This window comes from Chlamydotis macqueenii, chromosome 8 (genome assembly GCF_036417535.1).
Source record: "Chlamydotis macqueenii isolate bChlMac1 chromosome 8, bChlMac1.mat, whole genome shotgun sequence".
Taxonomy (NCBI): Eukaryota; Metazoa; Chordata; class Aves; order Otidiformes; family Otididae; genus Chlamydotis; species Chlamydotis macqueenii.
In genome coordinates, this window is record NC_141563.1 from 26212688 (window position 1) to 26234558 (window position 21871).

General features: G+C 51.0%; 1 protein-coding gene across 7 annotated transcripts in view; it reads left to right on the forward strand.

Annotated features, from left to right (window-relative positions):
- Positions 1 to 21871, forward strand: part of SZT2 (SZT2 subunit of KICSTOR complex) — a 58530-nt gene that overhangs the window by 18100 nt on the left and 18559 nt on the right. For 5 of the 7 annotated variants that reach the window (XM_086754142.1, XM_086754145.1, XM_086754144.1 and 2 more), the window contains 37 exons: positions 318 to 470; positions 821 to 935; positions 3469 to 3674; positions 4136 to 4360; positions 4772 to 4850; positions 5196 to 5293; positions 5554 to 5722; positions 6220 to 6334; positions 7435 to 7548; positions 8050 to 8247; positions 8367 to 8479; positions 8932 to 9073; positions 9599 to 9763; positions 10465 to 10669; positions 10887 to 10999; positions 11465 to 11723; positions 13160 to 13325; positions 13402 to 13494; positions 13674 to 13755; positions 13894 to 14175; positions 14541 to 14679; positions 14917 to 15033; positions 15148 to 15211; positions 15572 to 15757; positions 15828 to 16166; positions 16306 to 16495; positions 16892 to 16966; positions 17168 to 17306; positions 17542 to 17662; positions 17919 to 18048; positions 18146 to 18298; positions 18412 to 18514; positions 18898 to 19015; positions 19247 to 19358; positions 19817 to 19935; positions 20328 to 20492; positions 21080 to 21164. In XM_086754142.1, coding sequence (XP_086610268.1) covers positions 318 to 470; positions 821 to 935; positions 3469 to 3674; positions 4136 to 4360; positions 4772 to 4850; positions 5196 to 5293; positions 5554 to 5722; positions 6220 to 6334; positions 7435 to 7548; positions 8050 to 8247; positions 8367 to 8479; positions 8932 to 9073; positions 9599 to 9763; positions 10465 to 10669; positions 10887 to 10999; positions 11465 to 11723; positions 13160 to 13325; positions 13402 to 13494; positions 13674 to 13755; positions 13894 to 14175; positions 14541 to 14679; positions 14917 to 15033; positions 15148 to 15211; positions 15572 to 15757; positions 15828 to 16166; positions 16306 to 16495; positions 16892 to 16966; positions 17168 to 17306; positions 17542 to 17662; positions 17919 to 18048; positions 18146 to 18298; positions 18412 to 18514; positions 18898 to 19015; positions 19247 to 19358; positions 19817 to 19935; positions 20328 to 20492; positions 21080 to 21164 — 5447 coding nt within the window. Of the gene's footprint in view, positions 1 to 317; positions 471 to 820; positions 936 to 3468; positions 3675 to 4135; positions 4361 to 4771; positions 4851 to 5195; positions 5294 to 5553; positions 5723 to 6219; positions 6335 to 7434; positions 7549 to 8049; positions 8248 to 8366; positions 8480 to 8931; positions 9074 to 9598; positions 9764 to 10464; positions 10670 to 10886; positions 11000 to 11464; positions 11724 to 13159; positions 13326 to 13401; positions 13495 to 13673; positions 13756 to 13893; positions 14176 to 14540; positions 14680 to 14916; positions 15034 to 15147; positions 15212 to 15571; positions 15758 to 15827; positions 16167 to 16305; positions 16496 to 16891; positions 16967 to 17167; positions 17307 to 17541; positions 17663 to 17918; positions 18049 to 18145; positions 18299 to 18411; positions 18515 to 18897; positions 19016 to 19246; positions 19359 to 19816; positions 19936 to 20327; positions 20493 to 21079; positions 21165 to 21871 lie in introns of those variants that run through there. The other 2 variants (XM_086754143.1, XM_086754148.1) reach the window with 2 other exon arrangements.

Genomic DNA, 21871 nt, shown 5'->3' on the forward strand with positions numbered 1-21871 from the left:
AAAAGCATTGCTTCCCTGAGGCTGGTCCTAGTTGCACAGTTATGTGAATAATAGCCATATATTGCATGGAGGGAGATAGAAATGGTGCAAGGGTGTCTCTCTGCAAGGTGGAGAGCAGGATTCCTGTGCGCTCAGGGAGTGTGGCTCTTGCCAACAGGCACAGGTAGGGGAGGTGCCTGGGTATTGGCTGCCGTGGAGGAGTAAGGCTGATGTACCAGTCAGAGGATGAATTGGAATGGATGTAGCAAAATCTCTCTGGACTTTGGGGAAAGAAGAAAAACTGTGGTTCTGAAATACCTTTCCGCCACACTCTGCAGGCCTGTGCCCAAGCACCTGCACACACCAGGCAACAATGGCCGCTACAGCACCATCCAGTGCCGCATCTCTCACTCAGCGCTCACCTCCTTGCTGCGGGACTGGAGCAGCTTTGTGCTGGTGGAGGGCTACTCCTATGTCAAACTGATACATGGGTGAGTGGCTCTGAAGCAGTCCTGTGGGGAATCGGGCATATGGCCAGACCAAAGATCCAGTTAGACCAGTATGCTGTGATGGGCCAGAAGCAGATGTCTAGAGGAGAGGATGGGAGCAAGACAAGCAGGTATGAAGTCCTGTGTATTCTGAACTGCTGCCATAGTGTTCCAGGTGCAGCCCAGAGGGAGAGGGAAGCCAGCTGGGAGGTTTTTGCACTCTAGAACTGACATGTGTTGCTGCCAGGTTGTGTGGGCTGTTGAGCTTTGTGGAGCAGGCCTCCACTTGGTCTGATACAACAGAGCAGCAAGATCCGTGCTATTTCAGCCCTGTCTTAATCCCTCCTCCCTAGCTCTGAGGATCCCACGCCTTCCTCGTTTTATGTGGTGCGAATCATCTCCAAAGCTCCCTGCATGGTTCTCCGGCTGGGGTTCCCCATTGGCACACCTGCACAGGCCAGGAACAAGGTGAGAGCTGGCTGGATGCTTCCTGGGGTAGGAGCAGAGCAAGAAATTCTGGATATGGAAGTGGTGGGTAGATCGCAGGCGACACTGTGAGCGGGTATCCTCTAATGACTAACTACTATGTTAAGTCTTAGGTGGTGGAAGGGAGGGTTTGGACAAAGCTTTCTGTGTTAAGTGTGTGAAAGATCTAAACCCAAAGACTTGAACATCAATAGAATACCTGATCACAGGAATGTTTTTCCCACTGCTTAATTCAACTGTGGGGCCTGAAATGACTCAAAGGTTATCTAGTCTATCCTTGTGTGACCAAAGCACAATCGATACTCTCTGTCAGGAGCAGCAGATAGTGGTGTCTGACTCATCTTTAAGGACCTCTGTGATGGAGGTACCACATGTTTCCTAGGCTGTCTGCTTCAGTAGGTGGTGAATATGTATATTGTGTTGTTTGGGCAAGGACAGGTGAGAGTTAAAATGCAAACAGTGCCCTGCATGAGCAGTGCAGGGGGAGAAAAAATTGTAATACCCAGAAAATGTTTTAAAGAGACTTTTAATAACCTCTATGTATCAAAAGAAATGGGTTGCCCTAGTCAGATGCAGAAGGTGGGGTTACTGTGTGGACTGTTTCTCCAGCTCTAATGGCTCAGGCAAGTTGAAGTGCTCCTTGGTGAAACAGTAAGTATGAGAAAAATGTCCTGCTATTAAGCTGTGTGAACCTTTTGTTAAAAACAATAGGCTTATCATTAAACCTTGATGTTTTTTTCTTCATGAAAGAAATTTTTTATTTGGCTCACTTAGCTTTAGTGTTAGATTAGTCTGAGGAGAAACTGACAAACATGGGAAGGACCATCTCTTTCTGAGAGAGTGAACCCGTATAACACTAAATGCTCTGGCACTCTGGAGGGTCTGCTCTTTCATGTCTTCAGGGGATCCAGGCTTTGGGGACTGGTTGCTGGGCCAACATGTGGGCTGGTAATGCCGAGTGACAGGTTTTATGAAGGAATTACCTCTGACAGGTGGAAGTTAATACCTGTCTCATGAAGAAGGTGTGAGACAGGCACTGTACCCTGCAGCTCTGGGCAAGCTCCGGTTCGTTGCAGCAGGAGCTGTATGTAGATCATAAGTTGTATCATGCACAATTTTATTTTTTTTTTTTTTTTTTTCTCCAACCATAGGGCTGATTAGCTACCCAGTGTGGAGAATGGCAGTAAAACTTAGCCGACTCTGTTTAAAGGGCAGGGTTTTTTGTGTTGAGCTATTCACATTTCCAATGTTTAAGGGAAGGAAAGCACCTGGTACAGTCTGACTTTCAGAAGGCTTTTGGTGAGACTCTGTGTAGAGCACAGCTGTAGAACTGGAGTAGGAATGGGTGTCATAAAACAGCCTGTCAGGGAACAAAGCAAGGAAATTGAAGTGCTCTGTTCTCATCAACACCGAAGCTATTTGTGGTTTTCCCAGTCTTTTTACTATTCGAAGGGTAGAGAACTCATCTGTGGATAGGTAGCAGGTAGTGAGCTTGGCAAATCTGCAGGTGTCACAAAACTATTTGTTTTTCTCTGTCCTTTCAACCTATGTGCTTTGTGGACACCTAAGCAGCACTATAGTGGCTGGAAGCCAGTATTGATAACTACAGAATAATGCACCTTGGATTTGGGAGCTTAAACACCATGAGCAATTCTGTGTTATCAGTGTGAAACCATGAAGGAGACCCAGGTGGTGTCTTAGTGCAGGAAAGAGCTCTACTTAACATTTGGGTCTGGGGACACTCCCTTCCTTGAAAAAGATATAATAATGATGGGGAAAATTGCTGGAATAATTAGTGTTGATGAGGAAAATGGAGAGCTGCTGTTCTCCTGTCTGCCTACGATGGTAATGGAGATTAAAACAAGTTGAACAAAGATCATTAAAATAGACCTAACTATGGAAATTTCAGAGAAAACACTGAGATATTGTGGGGCTCAGATGCTGGTGTGGGTAAGACCATATTCAGAGCTACTAAAAGCTAAAAAGAGTAATCAGGGAGTCATTTTGAAAGTATCTTGGAAAAAAATAGCCTAAAAAAAATAACCTAAGCCCTTGAAACCTTTTACCATAAAGGTCTGACCCATGAACGTGGTAGTGGGGGAGCACATCAGCTGTGGGAGCAGTCTGGCTCTGTCTTGTATGTATGAGTTACATTTACTGTAGGCTGCTGAGGAGGGGAGGAATGAGGAGCTGGCATGCAATTAATTTGTTTTTCATCAGAGTTATGAAAGGCGATTTCTTCAGCCTTGAAATAATCTTTGGGGTTTTTTTGACCTTTCTTTTGCTTTTAAAAATGTTTGTAGTTGTTAAAATGTGGACCTGAGAGTCTTGTGTCATCTTGATCTTGGTCTTGCTAGTGCTTCAGAAGTAAAATGACCTTTAACTCCTGCTCATGTGTATATTCAAGGAATGTTCTATTCCTTTTAGTCAGGCTTTTGTTCTGGAAGCTTATTTTGAGTAGCTTATGCCTCCAGACAAAGCTGGTCACATTTACGTTTTGCTTTTGCCATGACAGATAGTGGAGGAGTTACGGGACCGAATCTTGCAGCTGCGCTTTCCCCACAGGGTCCAGAGCAAGGAGGCAACTCCAAAAGCAAAGAGGAAAATGTTTGGCAGTAGTTCTCCCTCCAAGTCTCCACCTGTGGCTGGGGCCCAGTCAGCCCTTTCAGACAGACCCTGCCTCGTTGTGCTGCAGAAACCCTTGGAGAAGCTACTCATCAGGTAGTGATGGAGATCCAGGCCACCAGCACAGCCTCCTTGCCCTGGGAGGTGGGAGAGAGGAGGATCTGTGGATGGTGCTGCCAGTTGCAGGATGGGAGTGCTGTGAAGCTGTTGCTTATTGGGATGGGTTTGGGTTGAGTGGCTGGGAATGGCAGCTGTAGTCTGGGCAGGCTGTGACTTGTAGTCATGGTAGACTGGCAGATGTAGTCATGGTAGACTGTAGTCATGGTAGACTGTAGTCATGGTAGACTGTAGTCATGGTAGACTGGCAGATTTGTTATTCCTAACTAATATGATGCAGAAGTAAATTTAGCTACCGCTGTCTGAGTGGGATCCTATGTTGGGCTAGCCATGTTCTGCTGCTGGAGGGCTCTGTTGTAGGCCCAGTGAATCAGACAGCCCTGGCCCTGAGCAGAGCATTTTCTTCCACCTCACCGAGCCACAGTTCTGCCCTCTCCTAGGTATGAGAAGCTGCCTTCTGACTATCGAGCCCCCTTCGTTCTCAACCTGGAGCATCCCCCGGTGTCTGGCCCACTCACTATGGTGGCCAATCGTACTGCTTCTTCCACCCTGGCCTCACTGTCTCGCTACTTCTATCACCAGCGTTGGATCTGGAGTGTCCAGTCAGGGCTGGCACCGGCTGTGCCTATCACTGCTGTAGCCCAGCTCCTTTCCACGCTCACAGAGTAAGTTGCACACCTGAATGGGGATGCTTTCTCCAGCCGGTCCTGGGGATGCAGAGAAAGCAGGGTGGATATGAGGCCTTGTTATAGGTAACAGCTGAAGCTGCTGTGCAGAGGGATTTGAGCCTGTATGCAGTTTTTAGAGCTACTTGGGCCAGTGCTTTACCCAGTTCTACAACTGCGATTGAGGAAAAAGAGAGTCCTGGAAAACATACAAAAGGGCAAGAGATGTTACTGTGTCTGGAGTATGCTGATACACAGGCTGTCCTGTGCAAAGTGTCCCCATTCTTTGTGTGTAGTTCCCTGTCTTGGGAAGGGAAGCGTTATGGTGTGAAGGGTATAGTCATTCTCGTATTTAAGACTTGCAGTATGGGTAGAGGAGTCCTCCGTGTCTGACTGCCTCTCTGTTGCCAGGGTCCGTCTGTCAGAGGGCTTCCACTTTGCATCCAGCGGGGATGGAATTATCAACATGGTGCTGGAGCTGCCCATACAGGTGAGTGTGGGTGCTGCAGTATGGACACAATCCTTCATTGTTTCTTCTGAGGTGTATTCACCCTTCTGTGATGGGATTTCACATCTGCTTCTAGCACACACCATTGACATGTGCCTCCTCCCCTGAAGCTTCTGAGCCGAGTATTTACCTGTCTTCATCTGCAGTTAGAGAGCTGCTTTGCTAGTAGGGGTATGCTGTACTGGAGGAGTTCTTGGGGCTGGGACAGGCTCTCTCTCTCCACTGCTGCTAGCAGAGCTGGGCACTGGGGCTCTATTGTGTAAGGGGGGCACTGGGTGGGTGTGGACTGTTGTTGCTGGCCAGGCTCATGCAGTATTTCCCCTCCAGATTGATGGCTCAAGTGAGAGCAGCAGCAGCAGGGAGAAGCACACCTGTGTTGTCCAGTACATCCTCTTCCCGCCACACTCCACCTCCACCAAGGACAGGTGAGGCTGTTGCCGTGCTCCCAGGGAGGGCTGGCAGCAGAGTCACAGCTCCAGACTTTGCCCTGTGTGGGCAGTGTGGGAAGAGGGGAATCCTCCATCATCTAGTACAGACAACTAGCTGTCAGATTGCTCACCAGTTAGATGAGGCTTTGCCTCCAAACCCAGAGTTTGCATGGCTGCTTTCACAGCTCTGAGAGGAGCTGCAGTGGGCTGCTGACTCCCTGCGGTCTCACAGGACTTGCCTTATGTCTTTCCTCCAGCTTTTCTACAGATGATGACAATGATACAGAGGTGGAGGCCATTGAGGTGGACACAGAACTGAACCTGGTCACTGAGTGCTGGGTAGAGCCACAGAGTGGCCACGTCCACAGTACTGCTGAGAATTGGAAGCATCTCCATGGCTTGCCCTACCAGAAAATACCTAAAGCAGTGAGTCCCTGAAGGGGTGGGTAGGGACACGGGCTCTTGTGTGGAGGGAGAAGGGTTTATTGCAAGTGTGCTGTAACACTGCAAGTGAATTACTGAGGGCCAGAAGAGATGGGAATGCTGTTAACAAAAGAGCCTGAGATTTCTAAAAGAGGAGCTGGGCTACTGAACAGAAAAGGTTCCTGGATTGCAAGGCAGCGGATGCAATGCTGCTCTGGGATAGATGGGAAAATGCAAATTGCTTTGTCAAGAGCCGTTCCATTGGAGGAGAGTGAGCTGGACCAGAGCAGGGATTGCAGGCAGTGCTGCCAATACACCTCCTGAGCAAGGCAAAAAGAGTCTAAAGGGCTGGTAGAGAAGGAGGAAGCAATGAGTGAGAACAGGGCAAGTCAGGGGACAGGATTATGGGTGTTTCCTCTCCTTGCTTTTAGACTGTTTTCTCCTGCATTTGGGGGTAATAATTCTGCTGCATACAGCTGAGTCTTGACTGCTTATTACAGCTCTACCCTCGGGACCTCGCATGCATTGCCACCATGCTCACTTTTGAGTACATCAGCCAGTTGTGCCAGAACAAGGAATGGGTCTGCCCTCCTTCAGACACCAAAGCTACTGAAGGTGAGTCCAGCATATATGTCTTAACAGGTTTGATGGAGTAAGAGGCAGCTAGGCCCTGAATGTCTTGGGGGCTGTTAAGGGTGTCTGGAAGGTAGAAGAGGTATTTTAACAACAACTTTCTAGACTTTGATGGCTGTGTGTCACTTTGTTGCACTTTGTGAGATGCTTGCTTTCTGCTGGTCCTGTTCATCTCTGGTCCTTCTGTGAGTGCTCCGTTAGCCCACAAAGATAGGGAAGGGGACCTTAAGAGGCCTTGTCTGTCCTCTTCCTTCAGGATAGGATTGTGTACCTGATCTGAGTAACGTAGTTCACTGAGAACTCCAGGAGTATGTGGGGGGTTCACCCGTGTCAGGCAATCTGTTCCAGAACCTCACTATTTTTGCTTTCCTGTCACTAGTTCACCCCATCCTAGATGTTTTGTTTCCTTGCCTTGCAGTGAATAAGACAGCAGATATTGGGTGGGTTTGGGGGAGCCATGATCTCCCGAAAGGTTGAGGGCAGGACCTGAGGGATCATATCACTGGCCCTGTGGGAGGGGAGAGGGCCAGGAAAGGCCTGGAGGGCAGAGACTCCTTCCTGAGGAAGAGGACAGGAAATGCCTACAGGGATGTGCAGACCCTGCCAGATGGGAGATCCTCTCCCAAGAGCATGGGGGTCCTTGTTTCTGCCTGCACTCGTAATTCAGGCTGCCTCTGGCTCCCAGCGTGGTCAATGCTCTCCAGCAGTGTTACCTGTGACCCCGATGTTCAGTTTTTGTACCCTGGCAGCTCCAGGCTCGAGCTCTGTAAAGCCTTGTGGCGGCTCCCTGTCCCTCCTTGTACGAAAGTGGCAATAAGCCCAGGGGACTCTTCCAGCGAGATACTTTTCTGGAGGTAGCTCTCAACTTGCTGCAGCCTCCGGCAGGCTTTGCCCTTTCCCCATATTCGTTCTTTTTATCTCTCTGCCCTCCTAAGCAGAGGGTGTTGCGGTAGTGTTGCTGTGTACCTTCACTTGTGCTACCTGCACTGCATTTAGGGCTGGCACTGTGCATGTGGAGGTGGCCTGGGAGGCAGGGTTATGTGATGCCTACAAGCATATTACATTACCAGTTCTTGTTGCAGATCCAGACATGGGGGCTGGTTTTCGAGTGCATGAGATCCCATTCCAGTTCAACCTCATGAAGCTGTTGCCCAGGTGCCAGCAGGTTGAAATGTTCTTCCTAATGCTGACAAAAGGTAGGTGCCTCTTCACCGCCTGCTTTCTCCTGTCCTCTCTCCGTGGCGCTGGGCACCGTGCTCTGTGTGCTTGTGTCCCTGGGCAGCAGGCGTGTGAAAGCTGCCATGTCTCTTTTGGTAGCTCAGTGCTCTTCTTCCCATCTCTGCAGCTCCAGGGCTGTCTAGGTGTATTGCTGTCTTTCTTGGGATAGTAGTTTTAGAAGAGTTGCTTTTGAAAACGTTAAACACAGGCTGTTGCTCTGTGGTACTGGTTTCTTGTCTTTAGCACCAGACATCTCCGGAACAGTTACAGCAGCAGAGTGAGTCAGTGCAGGATAGCTAATGATGATGGAACTGCAGGACTTCTTCAGCCCTCTCCAAGTCAGCCTTGCAGAGGTGCTAGGGGAAACTCTTGGCTGTGTGGAAGTGTCACTTTGCAAAAGGCTGTCTCCTGGGGGCCTGGGCAGGTGGTGGCTATGGAGATGCTGTCTCTGAAACTGCCATGGTTCTTTTTTGGAGCAGAGAATGAGGAGGTGACCAAGGACTCTTCATTTGTGCCCAATGAAATGCTGCTAAACCTCTTCCATGGCTGCCTGCAGCACGACCTCAGTGACCGGGAGATCCCCATGGCTGATGCTGATCATGTGGCTTTCATGGAGCAGGTTCTGCAACGGGATCGTGATGGCCATCAGCCCCCCTTCACACTCCCTATGATCAGAGGTAAGGGCCAGGAGAGTGGCAGCAGTGACACTGGGAGCTGGGGTGTTTCAAAAGCCTTGCTTTCAAGCCTCTTCCTCAGGTCATGTTTCTCATGTTGGTTTCTTTGTGCTCCATTTCAGAAGAAACCCTGAAAGGCTCTGGGACCCTAGAGCAGCAGGATGCTTCTGCATCCTATCATCTTGTTGGCAGCAATGGCACCAGGGATATGACTGGCTCCACAAGTACTCTGCAGGTACTGCTGTGCTGCTGTCCTTCTCCTGAGCCCTCTCTGAAGGCAAGGCAGCAGCCGTTGAAGAGCAGGAGAGTTAGTAGAAGAGTTGAGAAAAGATTGAAAGACTGGGGTTTTCCCCAGTCAAGCAGGGATCTGGTAGGTGTGTGGATAGTTGCACTCACCATGGGCCCAGCCTGTTACAGCAGCACTGGTGCTATGCTGCAGATTGAACAGAAACCATGGGCAGTCGTTGCCTAGAGGTCATAACTGGCCCCAGCAAAGCTGGCTAAGCATCTCCTGACTGTGTGTGCTGTGTTTCCTGGAGCCAGGCTGCTCTGAGAATGGTGATGGGTGATTTCAGCACTGTGCCAATCAGCAGTCATGGAGGAACTTGCTCTGTGTGGTTGCTGCCTGCCTCAGGGTAGGCCTGTGCCATGTGCTATGAGCTTATCCAGCTTCTGCTCTTTCATCAGAGCCTCGGCAACACAGAGCTGCCTGAGGATGATGTGACCCTGAGTGATACGACGGGGCCGTTTCCCCCACAATGGCGATGTTATGCCAAGCTGGTCAACCCGCAGCACGTGTTCCTGACCTTCCTGCCAGCCACCTTCTCAGGTGAGGTTCCCTGTTGTGAGGAGCGAGAGGAGGTAGCAGTCCCAAGCGCCTCCCCAGGAAAACAGCAAAAGCACGATCAGCTCTGGTACGATGGAGAGAAAATTGAACAGTGGAGTCTAGAACCAGTCTTTTTGCACCATATGGCCAGGAATAAAGTGCAAAGTGCTGAATGTCTTGCTGTTCTCTCCCTGGACATGGTGCTGCTCCCATAGTGTTTTCAGGCAGGGGATGTGGCTTTCAGAGGTTTGCTGGCTGCAGCTATTGGACCATTTTCCCAGTAGGGTTGTTAATGGATTAAGGAGATGCTAATGGGATGTCTGTGTGAGTCCCCGTTTCTGGGCATTGGCACTAGTCTGGCTTCCACTGAGCTGCTGGTGAAGGCTGCTAGGCTCAGCTGGAAGTGCTCTGTGGAGCTGCTTCCACACAGAAAGAGGTAGCAGGATCATCTACCCTCTTGGGGATGTAGGTGGAGGGGTTAAACTGTTCTCACTGGACAGAGGGTGATTTTATTTTGTTTTCTTCCAGATGTACAGAAGCTGATGGCTTGCGGTTTGGACAAACCTCCGAAGGATGAGAGTCGATCTGGAGAGTATACCCTGGGACCTGTCTGTGCAGAGCAAGTCAGGGCTGCGGCTGAAGAAGGGGATGCTGCAGTGCCATTGCCTACCCTCAGCGTAACACCAGCCCACGGTACTGCCCTCAGGACAGCCCTTTGCTGAAGTATTAGTATTAGAGTCCTTGCTATTCCCGAGCACACTGTTGGGCAGATTGAGGTAGGAGGAAAAACAGACTACTACAGCCTGTCAGCTCCTACCTGGCAGTCAGCAGAGTCAGAGTCAGGACAAGGGGCACAGTGAAGCCTCAGCCAGCTTTCATGATGTGCGTGGAGGGGATGAGGGAGTGTAACGTGAGCTGAGTGCCCACAGCCCAAGGCTGGCTCCCTGTGGGCAAGGAGGTTGGAGGTAGATAGAAGCTACTAGGAATGGCAGTACTGGGCTGCACTGGAAAGTCAGCTACTTGTGTCATGATGCAGGCTGGCATTACCAGCAGCACATTGTCTTAGGGAGAAGGGCACAGGTCTTGAGGTACATGGGGTTTGATTGCACAGCCCCTGGTGCAGTCAGACAGGCCTGCAATGAGGATGGAGGGTTGTGCTGCTGCAGAAGGTGGTGGTAGTGAACAGCCATTGACTGCCCAAGAAGGGGATCAAAGTAGCCGAAGCACTGGGCTGAGTGATTAGGTGTTGGGTGAGGAGAATGGCCCCTGAGGTTTCAGTGGTGAGAATCTTGTAAAACACCTGCCTGTGGGTGTTGCTTTGAGGGCTGTGATCTCTCAGACCAGGAACGAGGACCACACTGAAGGCCTTTATCTCAATATTGTTTATTTTGCAGAAGTGAGCCGTGACCCTGGAGAACAAGGTGGCCCCTCGCGGAGAGATGTACATATCTCCTTCTGTCGCCAGAACTCACAATCTGAGCTAGGCGAGTGCCGCCGATTTCGCTGCCCCATTTACATCTACAGCTGCTCTTTGGAGCTGTTAAGAGAGCAGCTTGTCAGCCCACGGGCACATCGTCCTCCCCGGGACATCTTTTTCAGGTAATACCAACCATACTTGATTCCTAGACAGGAAGCAGAGGAGCTTCCTTGACAAGAGGCTGGCTCTAGCCCTGCCTTACTCTCTTGACTTGGCCTCTCTGCCTTACAGCAGCCATGGCCTGTGCATGCCCTAGGGCCCTGCTTTACTGGTGCCAGAGCTGTTTATAGTCTAAGATGTGCTTCATTGGCACTGAAGGCTGCGGCTCCTCTTTTCCAGGTCTCAGTCTCTGGAACGTCCTCCTACTGCTGCTTGGCTAGACCACAAGCATAAGGAGTTGGTGAGTTACTGCACACTGCTGCAGGAGCACTCCCACCAGTGCTACGTGAAAGGTGAGGAGCAGCGTGATGGGAGCTGAGACAGGGTTGGGGTTGGGGCTGGACCCTGGATCTTCTTTTATGAAAGCAACATCTCATTTTTCTCGTGATCTTACACAGAGCAAAGGGAGGAGCTGTGGGACTGATCTCCCACTGGGAGGGATTTAAAGATGCCTCTGCACGTTCCCTATGGGCCTTGCGTAGACTGTTCCTGGAGCTGTGCAGTGCTGTGGAGAAGGGTCCCTTCTTTGACATTTTCCTCTCACCTTCAGGGTGGCAGACCCCTAGGGCACTCTGGCGTGACACAAGCCCGGGCTAGCACACAGCATTGGGCATCCTGGCTGAGTCTTGTCTCCCAGCACCTGCACTGACTGCAACTCTGTGTTGGGACTTGGTGAAAATCTGTATGTGGCTATTGCCTGACTCCCATCACCTTGCATCCTTGATGTGGGACGCTCAAGCACTGTGTTTGATCTTTAGGGCTGTTCAAGAGCCTTCAGCAGTCACACAGCATCAACTCCCAGGACCTACTTACAGCCATGGACTACTGTGAGGAGCTGCTCCAAGAGATTGATATCACCAACTTCCTGCTGACCGTGTGCAGCCATGTCCGCTCATTCCGAGAGAGCCACCAGCATTTCCGTACGAACTCCAAGACAGCCAGCTTCCAAGTGGGCAGCATAGAGCAAGAAGAAGAGCAGAGCTCCAGGGAACGGGGTGTCTTGGTCTCTGAATCAAGGTAGGGGCTCACCTTGATCTTGCTTCTATGCTTGGCATTGGGGCAGGACAGATTTTTCTTTAAGCATCTTCTACTGCCTGCTAGAAGGAATGTTGTAGGGCAGGGTCTAACAGAGCCACATGTAAGAACAGATATTTCCAGTGGAATACCCACCTGGTATGGTGTCCACCCAGAACTTCTCTCTTTTTATAATCTCTGGTGACGTCCATCCTTTTGCTTTCTCTTGTAGTCTTAGCTCATTACTGTCCCATCTGGCCTGAGCTGGAGGGCAGTTTGTCTGCAAGTAACTCTCAGGCTTGTTGTTTTTGGAGAAATTACACATCTCCTGCTGCTTAACTCGTTTGTGTTTGCTGTTGACTCTGGTGAAAATGACAGGTTTGTTATAATTTTCTGATTAATAAAGTATCATTTTTAAAATTAAAACTCTAGAAAAAAAAATCACAAGAGAAATGTGAAGGCAGAATTGGAATATGCTTGGTGTTAAACTTCTGTCCTTCTATTCCTTAGGGTATTTATGAGGTTTGTATTGCATCGGAAACTTAAGGAGGAAAAAAAAGTACTCTATCGTGCCTTAATGTCTGTTGAAGAAACACCCTCTTTAGGTCCTTTGTCTTCTCTTTGCACTTGACTATTCTCGGCTCCTTTGTGTGAATTCACTAGTGTTTGCTAGGAATCCCCAATCTTATTTCTTGTACTGTAAGTCATTGAAATGAGGCTGTGATTTTTGAAGAACACTTGGTGTTTGGAAAGTCAGATTACTTCAAGTGCTTCTTTATCAGAGAAAAACTGTGGGAATTTTTTTATGTTTATAAGATATTACAAGTCACCTATCCCAATGCAGATTGTATAAACTTTATTGAAGAATGTACAGCTTGTGACACATTGCACAGAGACCTGCCATCTGTGTTACTAATTTGAGAACCTTGTACTTTGGGAGTGCTTTGACCAGCCGACATCCCACTGCCCAGATTGCTTTTTCTGAGTTTTGGGGACTGATTCTGTCGTGGAGTTGCTGAGCGAGCATGGGCCTGAGCTTTGTGCTCCACTCTGTGCTGCCAAGACGCTAGGGTTGCTGGCATGGTGGTATTTGCTGTGAGATGCCTGGACTGGATGTTGATAATTTGTATTGCCCAGGCCTGTCCCTGTACTCAGACAGGCGTCTTTGTTTCCCAGGGAGGGTGAGTAGCATGCTGTAGCCACGAGATCAGCATGGTTAAACCATCTCTGGCCTGGCTTCAGACACCTGAGCACTTATCTACCTTAGTGGGTGGCAGGAGGGTTTCTGGGCCTGTAGAGGTGGGGGCTGTGTAAATTGCATCGTGTTTACACAGATGAGGCGTGGGGAGCTGTGAAGTGGGGTGCTTGCAGGGTAGATAATATGTATAACTACTCTCGTCTCTCGATTTGCCTGTCTGACCCGTCCACGATCCTGTCAGTGCGGAAATGGAGGACTACAGTGAGCAGGACTCCCATAACGTTGCTAGCCCCACAGAGGAGCCAAAGAGCAGTATGGGCACCAGCTGCTGTTCAGAGTTTCCCCTTTCACTGCTGGAAATTGGACAGCCCTGCCAGGCGCACCCTGACTTACATAAAATTATCCAGGTGAGGAATGCTCGGCTTGGCTTCTGCAGGAGGGTAGAGTGGAATGTCAGCTTCATGTTTGGAATTTCTCTTGTAGGAAAAATTCCTGGAAATTGGAAGTTTACATTTCAAGCCAGTGCCATCAAATCCTCACTATTTCTTCTATTGCCCACCATCAGCCAAGAAAGAGGTAGGCATGGTGCTGCCCTGGCAGGCATCTAGTCATTGTAGAGAGAAGTAGCTTTGCTTGGTGTTAAATCTGGATTTGGGGCTGGCAGACTCATGGGTAGACTGAGCCCCTGGGAGGCCCATCAAGAGCCTTCTTGACTGGCGTGGTTCTAGTGTCTGCCCTTCCTCTCTCCGTCTCAGGAAGAGGCATCTCGGGATCAGGCAGACAGGAAAGGAAGTGAGGATATGGAGGGATCAGAGGCAGAACTGGCAGCTGAAGAAGGTAAAATTTGCTTGCTCTGTCCTGGAGAAGAAAATGTCCATAGTATCATTGTGGTGATGCCTTTCGGAGCTTGGCTGTGTCTGGTGGGGTCTCTGGGGACATGGCCCTGGTTTGCTAACAGGGAACCTTTATCAACAGGAACTGTGTCTGGGTGCTGCATTGCCACAGAGAGTGACCCAGAGCTGGAGGTGGAGTACCGTGAGAAGCTGGAGCACGAGTTCCCAGACACAGATTCCCTCTCGGACTCCAACACGGTGAACCAGGATGATGATTCCTTCAGTGTGCTGGGAGGGGACTCACTCAATGAGCAGGAGTTCCTGGAGCAGGAGATGCCACCGCTCTTTGTACATCTTACTTGCTCAGTGAAGCTGCGTAGCCAGCACAGCTCCATGCCTGTGCAATCCCTGCCAACTTGTCTAGGTAAAAGCAAGCCTTGCTGTGAGGTTAAAGGGTAGTAGGGCTTCTGTCCAGTCCCTGCTGGGTGAGCCACCCCTGGAACAAACATGCTGTGTCCTAAACAGCAGTCCTTCTGGAACAGCCCTCCTTGAACAGAGCCCCCAGGGTCTCCCAGCATCAGAGAAGAGCTTTTATTACCAGATGTCCCACTTGCTGTGGGATTGGTCGTGGAAGTTTGAAAGGATCATGGAGGATGGTGGCCTTCTTGATCCTATCTGGGTGTGTGGGACAGCCACCTCTTGCAGTCTCTGTACTTGCCACCAGGCTGTGTATGTGTGTAAGCAGAGCAGTTTGTTGCTTGATCCCCTTCGTCTGTGATCTCTCCTCAGGGGAAGTTCTGGGCTGCCTGGAAAGCTGTCAGGGCTTGAACACCATTGACTTGGGGGACCTCTGTGTTACCCTGGACATCTTTGTGCTGACGCTGCCCCTGGAGATAGAAGTTGTGAATGCAGACATTCTCCACAACAGGTGGGCGGAAAGAAGCCCAGTCACCCACCCTTTGCCTGCCCTTCCCAGCTAGCCAATCTGCTTCTCTCTGTGTGCTGAGACTCGGGATTCTCCTTCTCACAGAGCCTAAGAAAACTAAAATTTTTCCAAGACAGGCTCGCTTTCTCTAGAGAACCCTTTTCACCTCTCTGGAACTTGTCTGTGTTTATCCTCTCTGGCTCAAAAGCTGATGCTCAGCCTCTTTCTCTCCTGTGACAGATGCACATCAGAGAGCAGTGTGTCCTTCACACGCTCTCCAGGGCAACCATCCTCTTTCCGCTCAGATGAGGATATCATGCACAACTTGGAACGGCTCCCGTCCACAGGAGATGAGAGGTATGGCACTGCAGGTGTAGCAAGCACCTCACAGATTCCTTTTGCTACTTAGGAGCTGCGCTGTGGTGGCTATATGAATGAGAATGACTGGCTGATTAATCTCCTCTCTCCTAGGCACCCTGCACTTTCCAACCTTCCTGGAGTGCATAGGCAGGCTATTGAAGCCACTATGAATGAGGTAAGCCAGCCTTGTCATCTTCTTGCTTCAGCTGCTGCTCCACACTTCCCAGCCTGCTCCAAGCTGCAAGCAACTTCTGTCAGGTGAACTGACTGTCACACTGTGCTGGTATCATAGAGGCTGTTGGCCTTGTGCACCCCAAAAATGTCTGGGATTACCCTGACAAAATTCTTAAAGCAGCTGGGGTGGGACAGGCAGAGCTGTCTTCCAAAGGCCTTTTCTTAGGTACATTCAGAAGGAGATGAGGGATGTAGATGATGAGAGGGGCTCGCCTTATCCTGTTGGGACTTGGATCAGAATTGAGGCAGCCTTGCAAATGCAGGTCACCTAGGTCTTGCTCTATGTCCTTGCTCTGCTCAGATTCGCTGGCTCCTGGATGATGAGATTGTGTCTGCGCTGCGCCACTCGCAGGTCATCAGCACCTCCATCCTGCACCGGGTGGCCACCCACATCTATAACTCCAAGGGACGACCCAGCTGCCACAGTGAAGTGGTGCTACTCCAGTTTGTCTTTGGACCAGAGCACTCTCTAGAGAAGTTCAAGGAGGTAAAGAGAAAGTCCTGAGGCGGCATCATACACTTGTCTAGAGGGATGCTTATTCTTCCCTGTGTTGCAGGAGTTCAGAAGAATGGCTCTGCCGGGCTACATGCTTAATGCAGAAGGCAATGACTACCACTACGTATCCATCAGCCGCCTGCACTCCAAGCGGGCAGCTCCAGACCCTTCAGGGACACCTTGCTTGCAGCAGCCAGCTGGAGAGGGCACCAGGACAACCCTGGGCCAGGCAGGCCAGGAGGGGAGCAGTGAAGCAGAGGCAGAGGGCTCTGAGCTACACCATGCAAGCTGTGTCCTCCCAGAAGTAGCCCAGGGTCTCTGGGGGTGGCCAGAGAGCGAGACACGCGTTGTGCCAGACGCAGGAAACCCTGTAGGTGGGGGCAGCAACATGCAAGATGAGGTGAGAGACACTGAGATGATCTGTTGGTAGAAGGGTGTGGGATGCTCTGGTAGCAGAAGGTAGAAGGATGCAGGAGGATGAGAGAACTCTTTTTGGTGCCTGTTTTCTGGTAATTTTTGCAACCTTGTCTTGTGTGCAGGTCCCAGGAGAACCACTGAGCCTTGAACAGAGCAGAGCTCCTGGCCATGACTCCCTAGAGGAGGCAGCTCCAGAGACAACTGTACAGTCATTGCCATCCTCATCCTCTGAAAAGGGCAACAGTGAGAAATCACCATTGGTGACACCATCTGCAGCAAGCCTGGCTGACTCCGTAGCACAGGGCAGGGAAGGTAGGAGCTGTGAATCTGGGCAGGATGTACCTCAGCCTTGGGAACTTTTCAGGGAAGAGCCAGTTCTGGCTGTGGCATACAAAATATGACTGCAACTCCCATTCCAGTCCCTAAACACCAGAGTTCATACTCAAGACTGTTAGTCCCTTGCTTGCCAGGGTGCTGGCAATTCACTGCCTAACAGTGCCCAGGTTACCAGGCTGTGCTGCCACGCTGATATCCCTAATGACTTGAAGTTCCTGGTGACTCCAGTAACGGCTGCAAGGGCCCCATTCCCTAGCACTGCCTCCCCATGGCCAGCACTGCCTGATTATCCTGTGGTGTAATGTTACTCCTGCACATAGGCCATGTGAAGGGGCTTAGCAAGTGCTTTCACGATCAAACTCCTCCTTGCAGGCTCCAGCAAGCAGCGTCCCAGCCGCGTGCAGAGCCTAGTGTCGAGCCAGGGCAGCATGGACTCCGACCACCTGGGTGAGTCTGCTGGGGCAGGGGTGACCGACAGCATGCAGCCAGACGCTGGCAGTGACATAGTTGTGCAGGGCTGTGGGGCGACTGTGTGCCTGGGCTGGGGTGAGCCCTGAGGACAGGGCTCGTGAGTGGCTCTGATCTCCCAGAGCCTGCTGTGTCCAGGGAGGCTGCCAGACCTGGGACTGAAGTGAGGATACATTGCAGGTTACGATGGGGGAAGCAGTGACTCGGAGTATGAGGAGGCGCTAATGAGCGACCAGGAACCCAGGTGTCCCCTCATGCCAGATTTCTGGCTCATCATAAAAATCCAGCAGGACCAAGTGGAGGTCTATTACCACACACGGTAAGGAGGGTCCCCTGTCTGGCCACTGCTTCCATGTACCAGGGCCTTATTGCCATTCACTCACCTCTGAACAGGATGTCCTTCCTGCCAAGTGTGGGTGGGGAGCTGCAGGACTAGACTGGTGCTCCATAAGGGGAAAGCTGCCATCTTTTCCCACTGTGTTCCTGTTCCCAGTACATGGGGACAGGCACTGTCCAGGTGCCTTGCTGACCTCTCTCTCCCCTTCCCTGTAAAGCAGCCTGAGTGTGGAGAAAGTGATGTCAGCAGAGGCAGAAGAGGAGCAGCCAGGGGAATGCCAGAGTCTCAACCAGGTGGTGGTAAAGAAGATCAGTGAAATCTGCAGGGTTGTCAATCAGGTAACAAATCTGCAGAGGGCAGGGACAGAGCTGCTAGTCATAAGATGGCTTAGATGAGAAGGGACCTCTGGAGGTTGTCTGGTCTGGGTCCAGCTCAGAGGAGGGCTTGGGGAGCCAGTTCAGCTGGTGGAGTCCCAAAGAACATGGGACTGGAGGATCAAAGGACATGGGACTCAGTCAGGCCCTAAGCCCTTCTCCTTGCCGTCTTCTGTGGGCTGTGCAAGCAACAGAACCAATCTTTTCTCATCCTTTGCAGCGCTTGCTGCTGCAAGACCTGCATGACAGCCACATATGCAACTCATTACTGGTGGCAGAAAGTGAGGAGGACATCTGGAAGAATGAAACGCCCTATACTTCGTACAGGCAGCGTGTCATGCCCACAGATGGTATGAATACTCTCTTGGCCCTGCCTCAGCAGCAGAGTGACTAAAAAGGTCATGACTTCCATGCTATGGCCCAACCTATGTCCCATGTTCTTTGTAGATTACTCTGTAGAGGAGAGCTACCAGCCCCGGGACTACTTGGCTGCCACCATGCAGTTCATGCCAGGGCACTTTGCTTGTGATGTTGTGTGGAGCACACTCATCCATGTGCATTCACGCCTCAAGATGGGCCCCAACATGGGAGTCTCGCGAGGTGCGTACAGCCCAGGTTCCCTCTCATTTTGTGTGTCAAGTGTCTGGCTTCTGGCTGGATTGGCACACCAGAGGAGGGTATGTGGGATAGCTAACATCCCACATTGCCCACAGCTATCCAGGCGCTTCGCTCTGTACTCAACGCCTTCTCTGTGGTGAACAGGAAGAATATGTTTGTCTACCAGGAACGTGCCACTAAATCTGTTTTCTACCTCCGGTAAGAAGCCATTGTGACTTATTGGCCTGACCCTGCCCCGCTACGTGTGTTACACCAGACTGAGAGCTCCTTGGGGCAGAAAGTGTCTGCCCCACCTCAGGGACCCTCCTGTGACCCAAACAGCAAATATCTGATTTCTGATGATTGAGAGTCACATCAAGCCAGGCCCTGCCCTGCTCTCCCTATGCTAAGCCTTTACATGGGAGGGAAAAGGATTATTTTTTTGAGGGAGCCAGAGAGCAATTTTTCCACAAACACTGTATCATAAGGACTAATCCCCCAAAAGTGCACAGGGGAGTACAAGGAAGACGTGGATCTTCTGTGAAGGTATGATGCTGTTGTCCTTGGGAATGGAGACTGATGTGTCTTTCTCCTATATTCAGACTGACTGAAACCACCTACAGTGGGAAGGTGTGGGAAGCAGAGAGCGTCCATAGTCCAGGATCTCGCTCGTTGGCACTGACACGCAGCCAGGAGCCCATTTACACTGAGGATGTAATGGTGAGTATGCTGTTCTCTGGGAGTGGATGGGAATGCTCTTGGTCACAGGAGAGGAGGGAACTCAGTAGTTTCCACAACCTGGATTTTACATAAGGTAAAACTTACATTGTAGATGTGTGGAGTGGGGCAGCAGTGGGTGGGTTCTGCCTGACCTTGCTGACAGCCCGGGACAATGATGGATCTAGAATTCACATGGAAACAGCTTCCACATGGCTGTTTTTGCTTCTCCAGGGTTCTCGTTCCTCTCTGGACGCAGCCTCATGCCGTAGTGTGGACTCTGCTCGCCCTGTGGGACAGGTAGACAGGCACATCCAACTGATGGTCCATGGTGTTGCCCCAGCAGGTAAGTGTTATAGCACCTGGCAGCAGACGGACTGTGCTGATGTAAAGCAGAGGAATAGAGCTCTCCTCCCTGCCCACTTTGCATGAGGAGCAGAGAAGGTATTTCCCTCCTGAGCAAGCTGCCCGTCCTTAGTCCAGAGCTGCTCTCTGTTCTGTCCAGATGGAAAAGTAACGAAAGGATCCATGGACCACAATGAAGCCTCCTGCAGACCAGGTGGCTTATGCCAACATTCCCTATGCAGGAGTGCATTTGTACCCTTTGCGGTACCAGCAGTCCTTTGTGATTGTGAGTGGGTACAAAGAAATGCCTTAAGAAATTGATGGTGGGGAAAGACAGACATGTTCCCTGTGGGAAGTGAGTGTGAGGATGGGACATCCTGAACAGGCAGGGAGGGGTGGCTGTGGTCATTCTTACTGGATGGGGTGAAAAAGCTGCGTGTACCTCTGCTTACTTGTCAGGGCCTGAGATCACAGATGAGCTGGTGAAAGTGCTGCGCAGACGCCTGGATGAGGCCACCCTGGATATCATCACTGTGATGCTGGTGCGGAACTGCAAGCTCACCCCAGCAGATGTGGAGGTACCTCACTGGATATCTGCTCTGCTCATCCCAGAGCCCATAACACTTTCCTACTTTTTGACCTGTCTTGGCCTCTCCTGCCCCTGGGATGGCTTGCTGCATCCCATTCCCTGCTCCAGTGTTTGCTCAGGCTGGTGTTCAATGAGGTATATACTGTGTGGGTACCAGGGTAGATAGAACATCCCCTTTGCTAGGGTTTGCAGCATGGCAGAGCCTCTCTGTGAATACCCCTGGAATATCTGCCCACATCTGTCTGAGGGTGCTGTCTATGGGCCTGGGTTCTGCCCACCACCCTCTCCATTCGCATAGCCAGCTGACATAATTTGGATTGGTATCAGAGCCCCAGGGCATCCTGCTAGTCTCAGCTGAGTTTTAAAGCTTTCTCTCTGCAGTTTATCCAGCCCTCTGGGACGCCACCCACAGAGGTCCTGCAGTTCACACTGCCACCCTGTGCCCTGCCTTGGCTGCATGCAGTGGCCTACTATCTGCGCCAGAACCTGCTCATCTTCCTGCATACCCCAAAGTACACGGACAGTAATGTGGAGCACCACTTCAAGGTGAGGAGGGCTGTGAGTTGGGACAGTAGTCTGCCTAGCTTCTATCTACTGCTGTGGGCATTTGTTGGGGCAGCTCAATCTCCATGTTCCCAGCTCTGCTGTGGAGTGGTAGGGAGGAACTGACACTGAATAATGAAGCCTGGAGGAGTTTTGCAGGACTGTGAACAGTTCCTGTTTGGCCTGGATGGTCACTTGCTGTGCAAAAAGCAGCAACCACAAAGCTTATCTCCCCAGTCATCTTCCAGGGGCAGGGGAGGAGACCCCTTTGCAAAGCTGAGCTTGGCTCCTTGTATGGCTTCCTCAGATATAAGGACTGAAATGTCAGGATTAATAAAAGTTTGGAAGCAGCTACCCACCCCTGCAGCATTGCCATAGCAGGGTTAGAGGGTGAGGCCGGATGTGTAGTGCTGTATAATTCCGTACAGAGCTATAGGGGGTTCCTTCAGCCCAGCAGTGGCGCAGGCTGTGCTGGCAGCCTTTTAAGTAGGCTACAGGTGCAGAGATCAGGTCTGCACACACATGGGCCTCTGCTTCCAGTTAAGGCAAGTTCTCTAATCTCTGCCACTGTTCTTCCCCGCTCTCCTTAGCACTACTTCAATCACAGTGGGAGCATCCCTGACCAGGATCTCTATCTGTACAACAAGCCAGGTGGCCAAGGCACTGGTGGAAAAGGTATCATGCTCAACCCTTTATCTGAAACAGGATGTGGGGCTGTGTGTTGGGGAGCTGCATCCCGTGTTGGAGAGTTCTGAGTGACTGAGAAGGGCCAGTCCTGGTAGTGTGTTCCTCCGATGGCTGGGAGGGCGGCAGAGTGTGTGTTTGGGGGACTGCACACCCTTGCACATATGGTGGAGCGAGCTAAGACCTCCCATAAAGCAACTTGCTAAGCTTGACTTGTTGCTGTAGGAAGCAGCTCTAGGTTGCAGTAGCTGTGGGGCAAAATGCAGGGAGACCTCAGTAAGTGTGGGGCACAGAGGCTCCTGTGGGACTGGAGGTGGGAACAGGGACAGCTGTTGCAGGAAGGAGCCTTGCTGCGAAAGGGTAGTTGGATGCTACATGTAACTGAGCACAGGATGTGGGGGAAATGTCCTTGCTCTTTTCTCTGGACTGCTGGAGGAAGGATTGGATAGGGCCCATCCTGCAGCAGGCTGCCATGTTATGTTTTGTCCAGGCCATGTGGTCTGTCACCTGGCCATCATGTGTCTCGTGCCCCTTCTGCAGCGTCTGAATGTTCTTCTGTTATGTAGGTACCATGTCGGACCTTGTGCAGCACCTCTTTCCACTCTCCCACTTCCAAGGTAGCACCTGTGGCTCCAAGTATTACTCTGGTTCCCTTTCCTGTGCAGCTCCCTGGCCCCTCTGGTCCCTGCTGTTCTTGT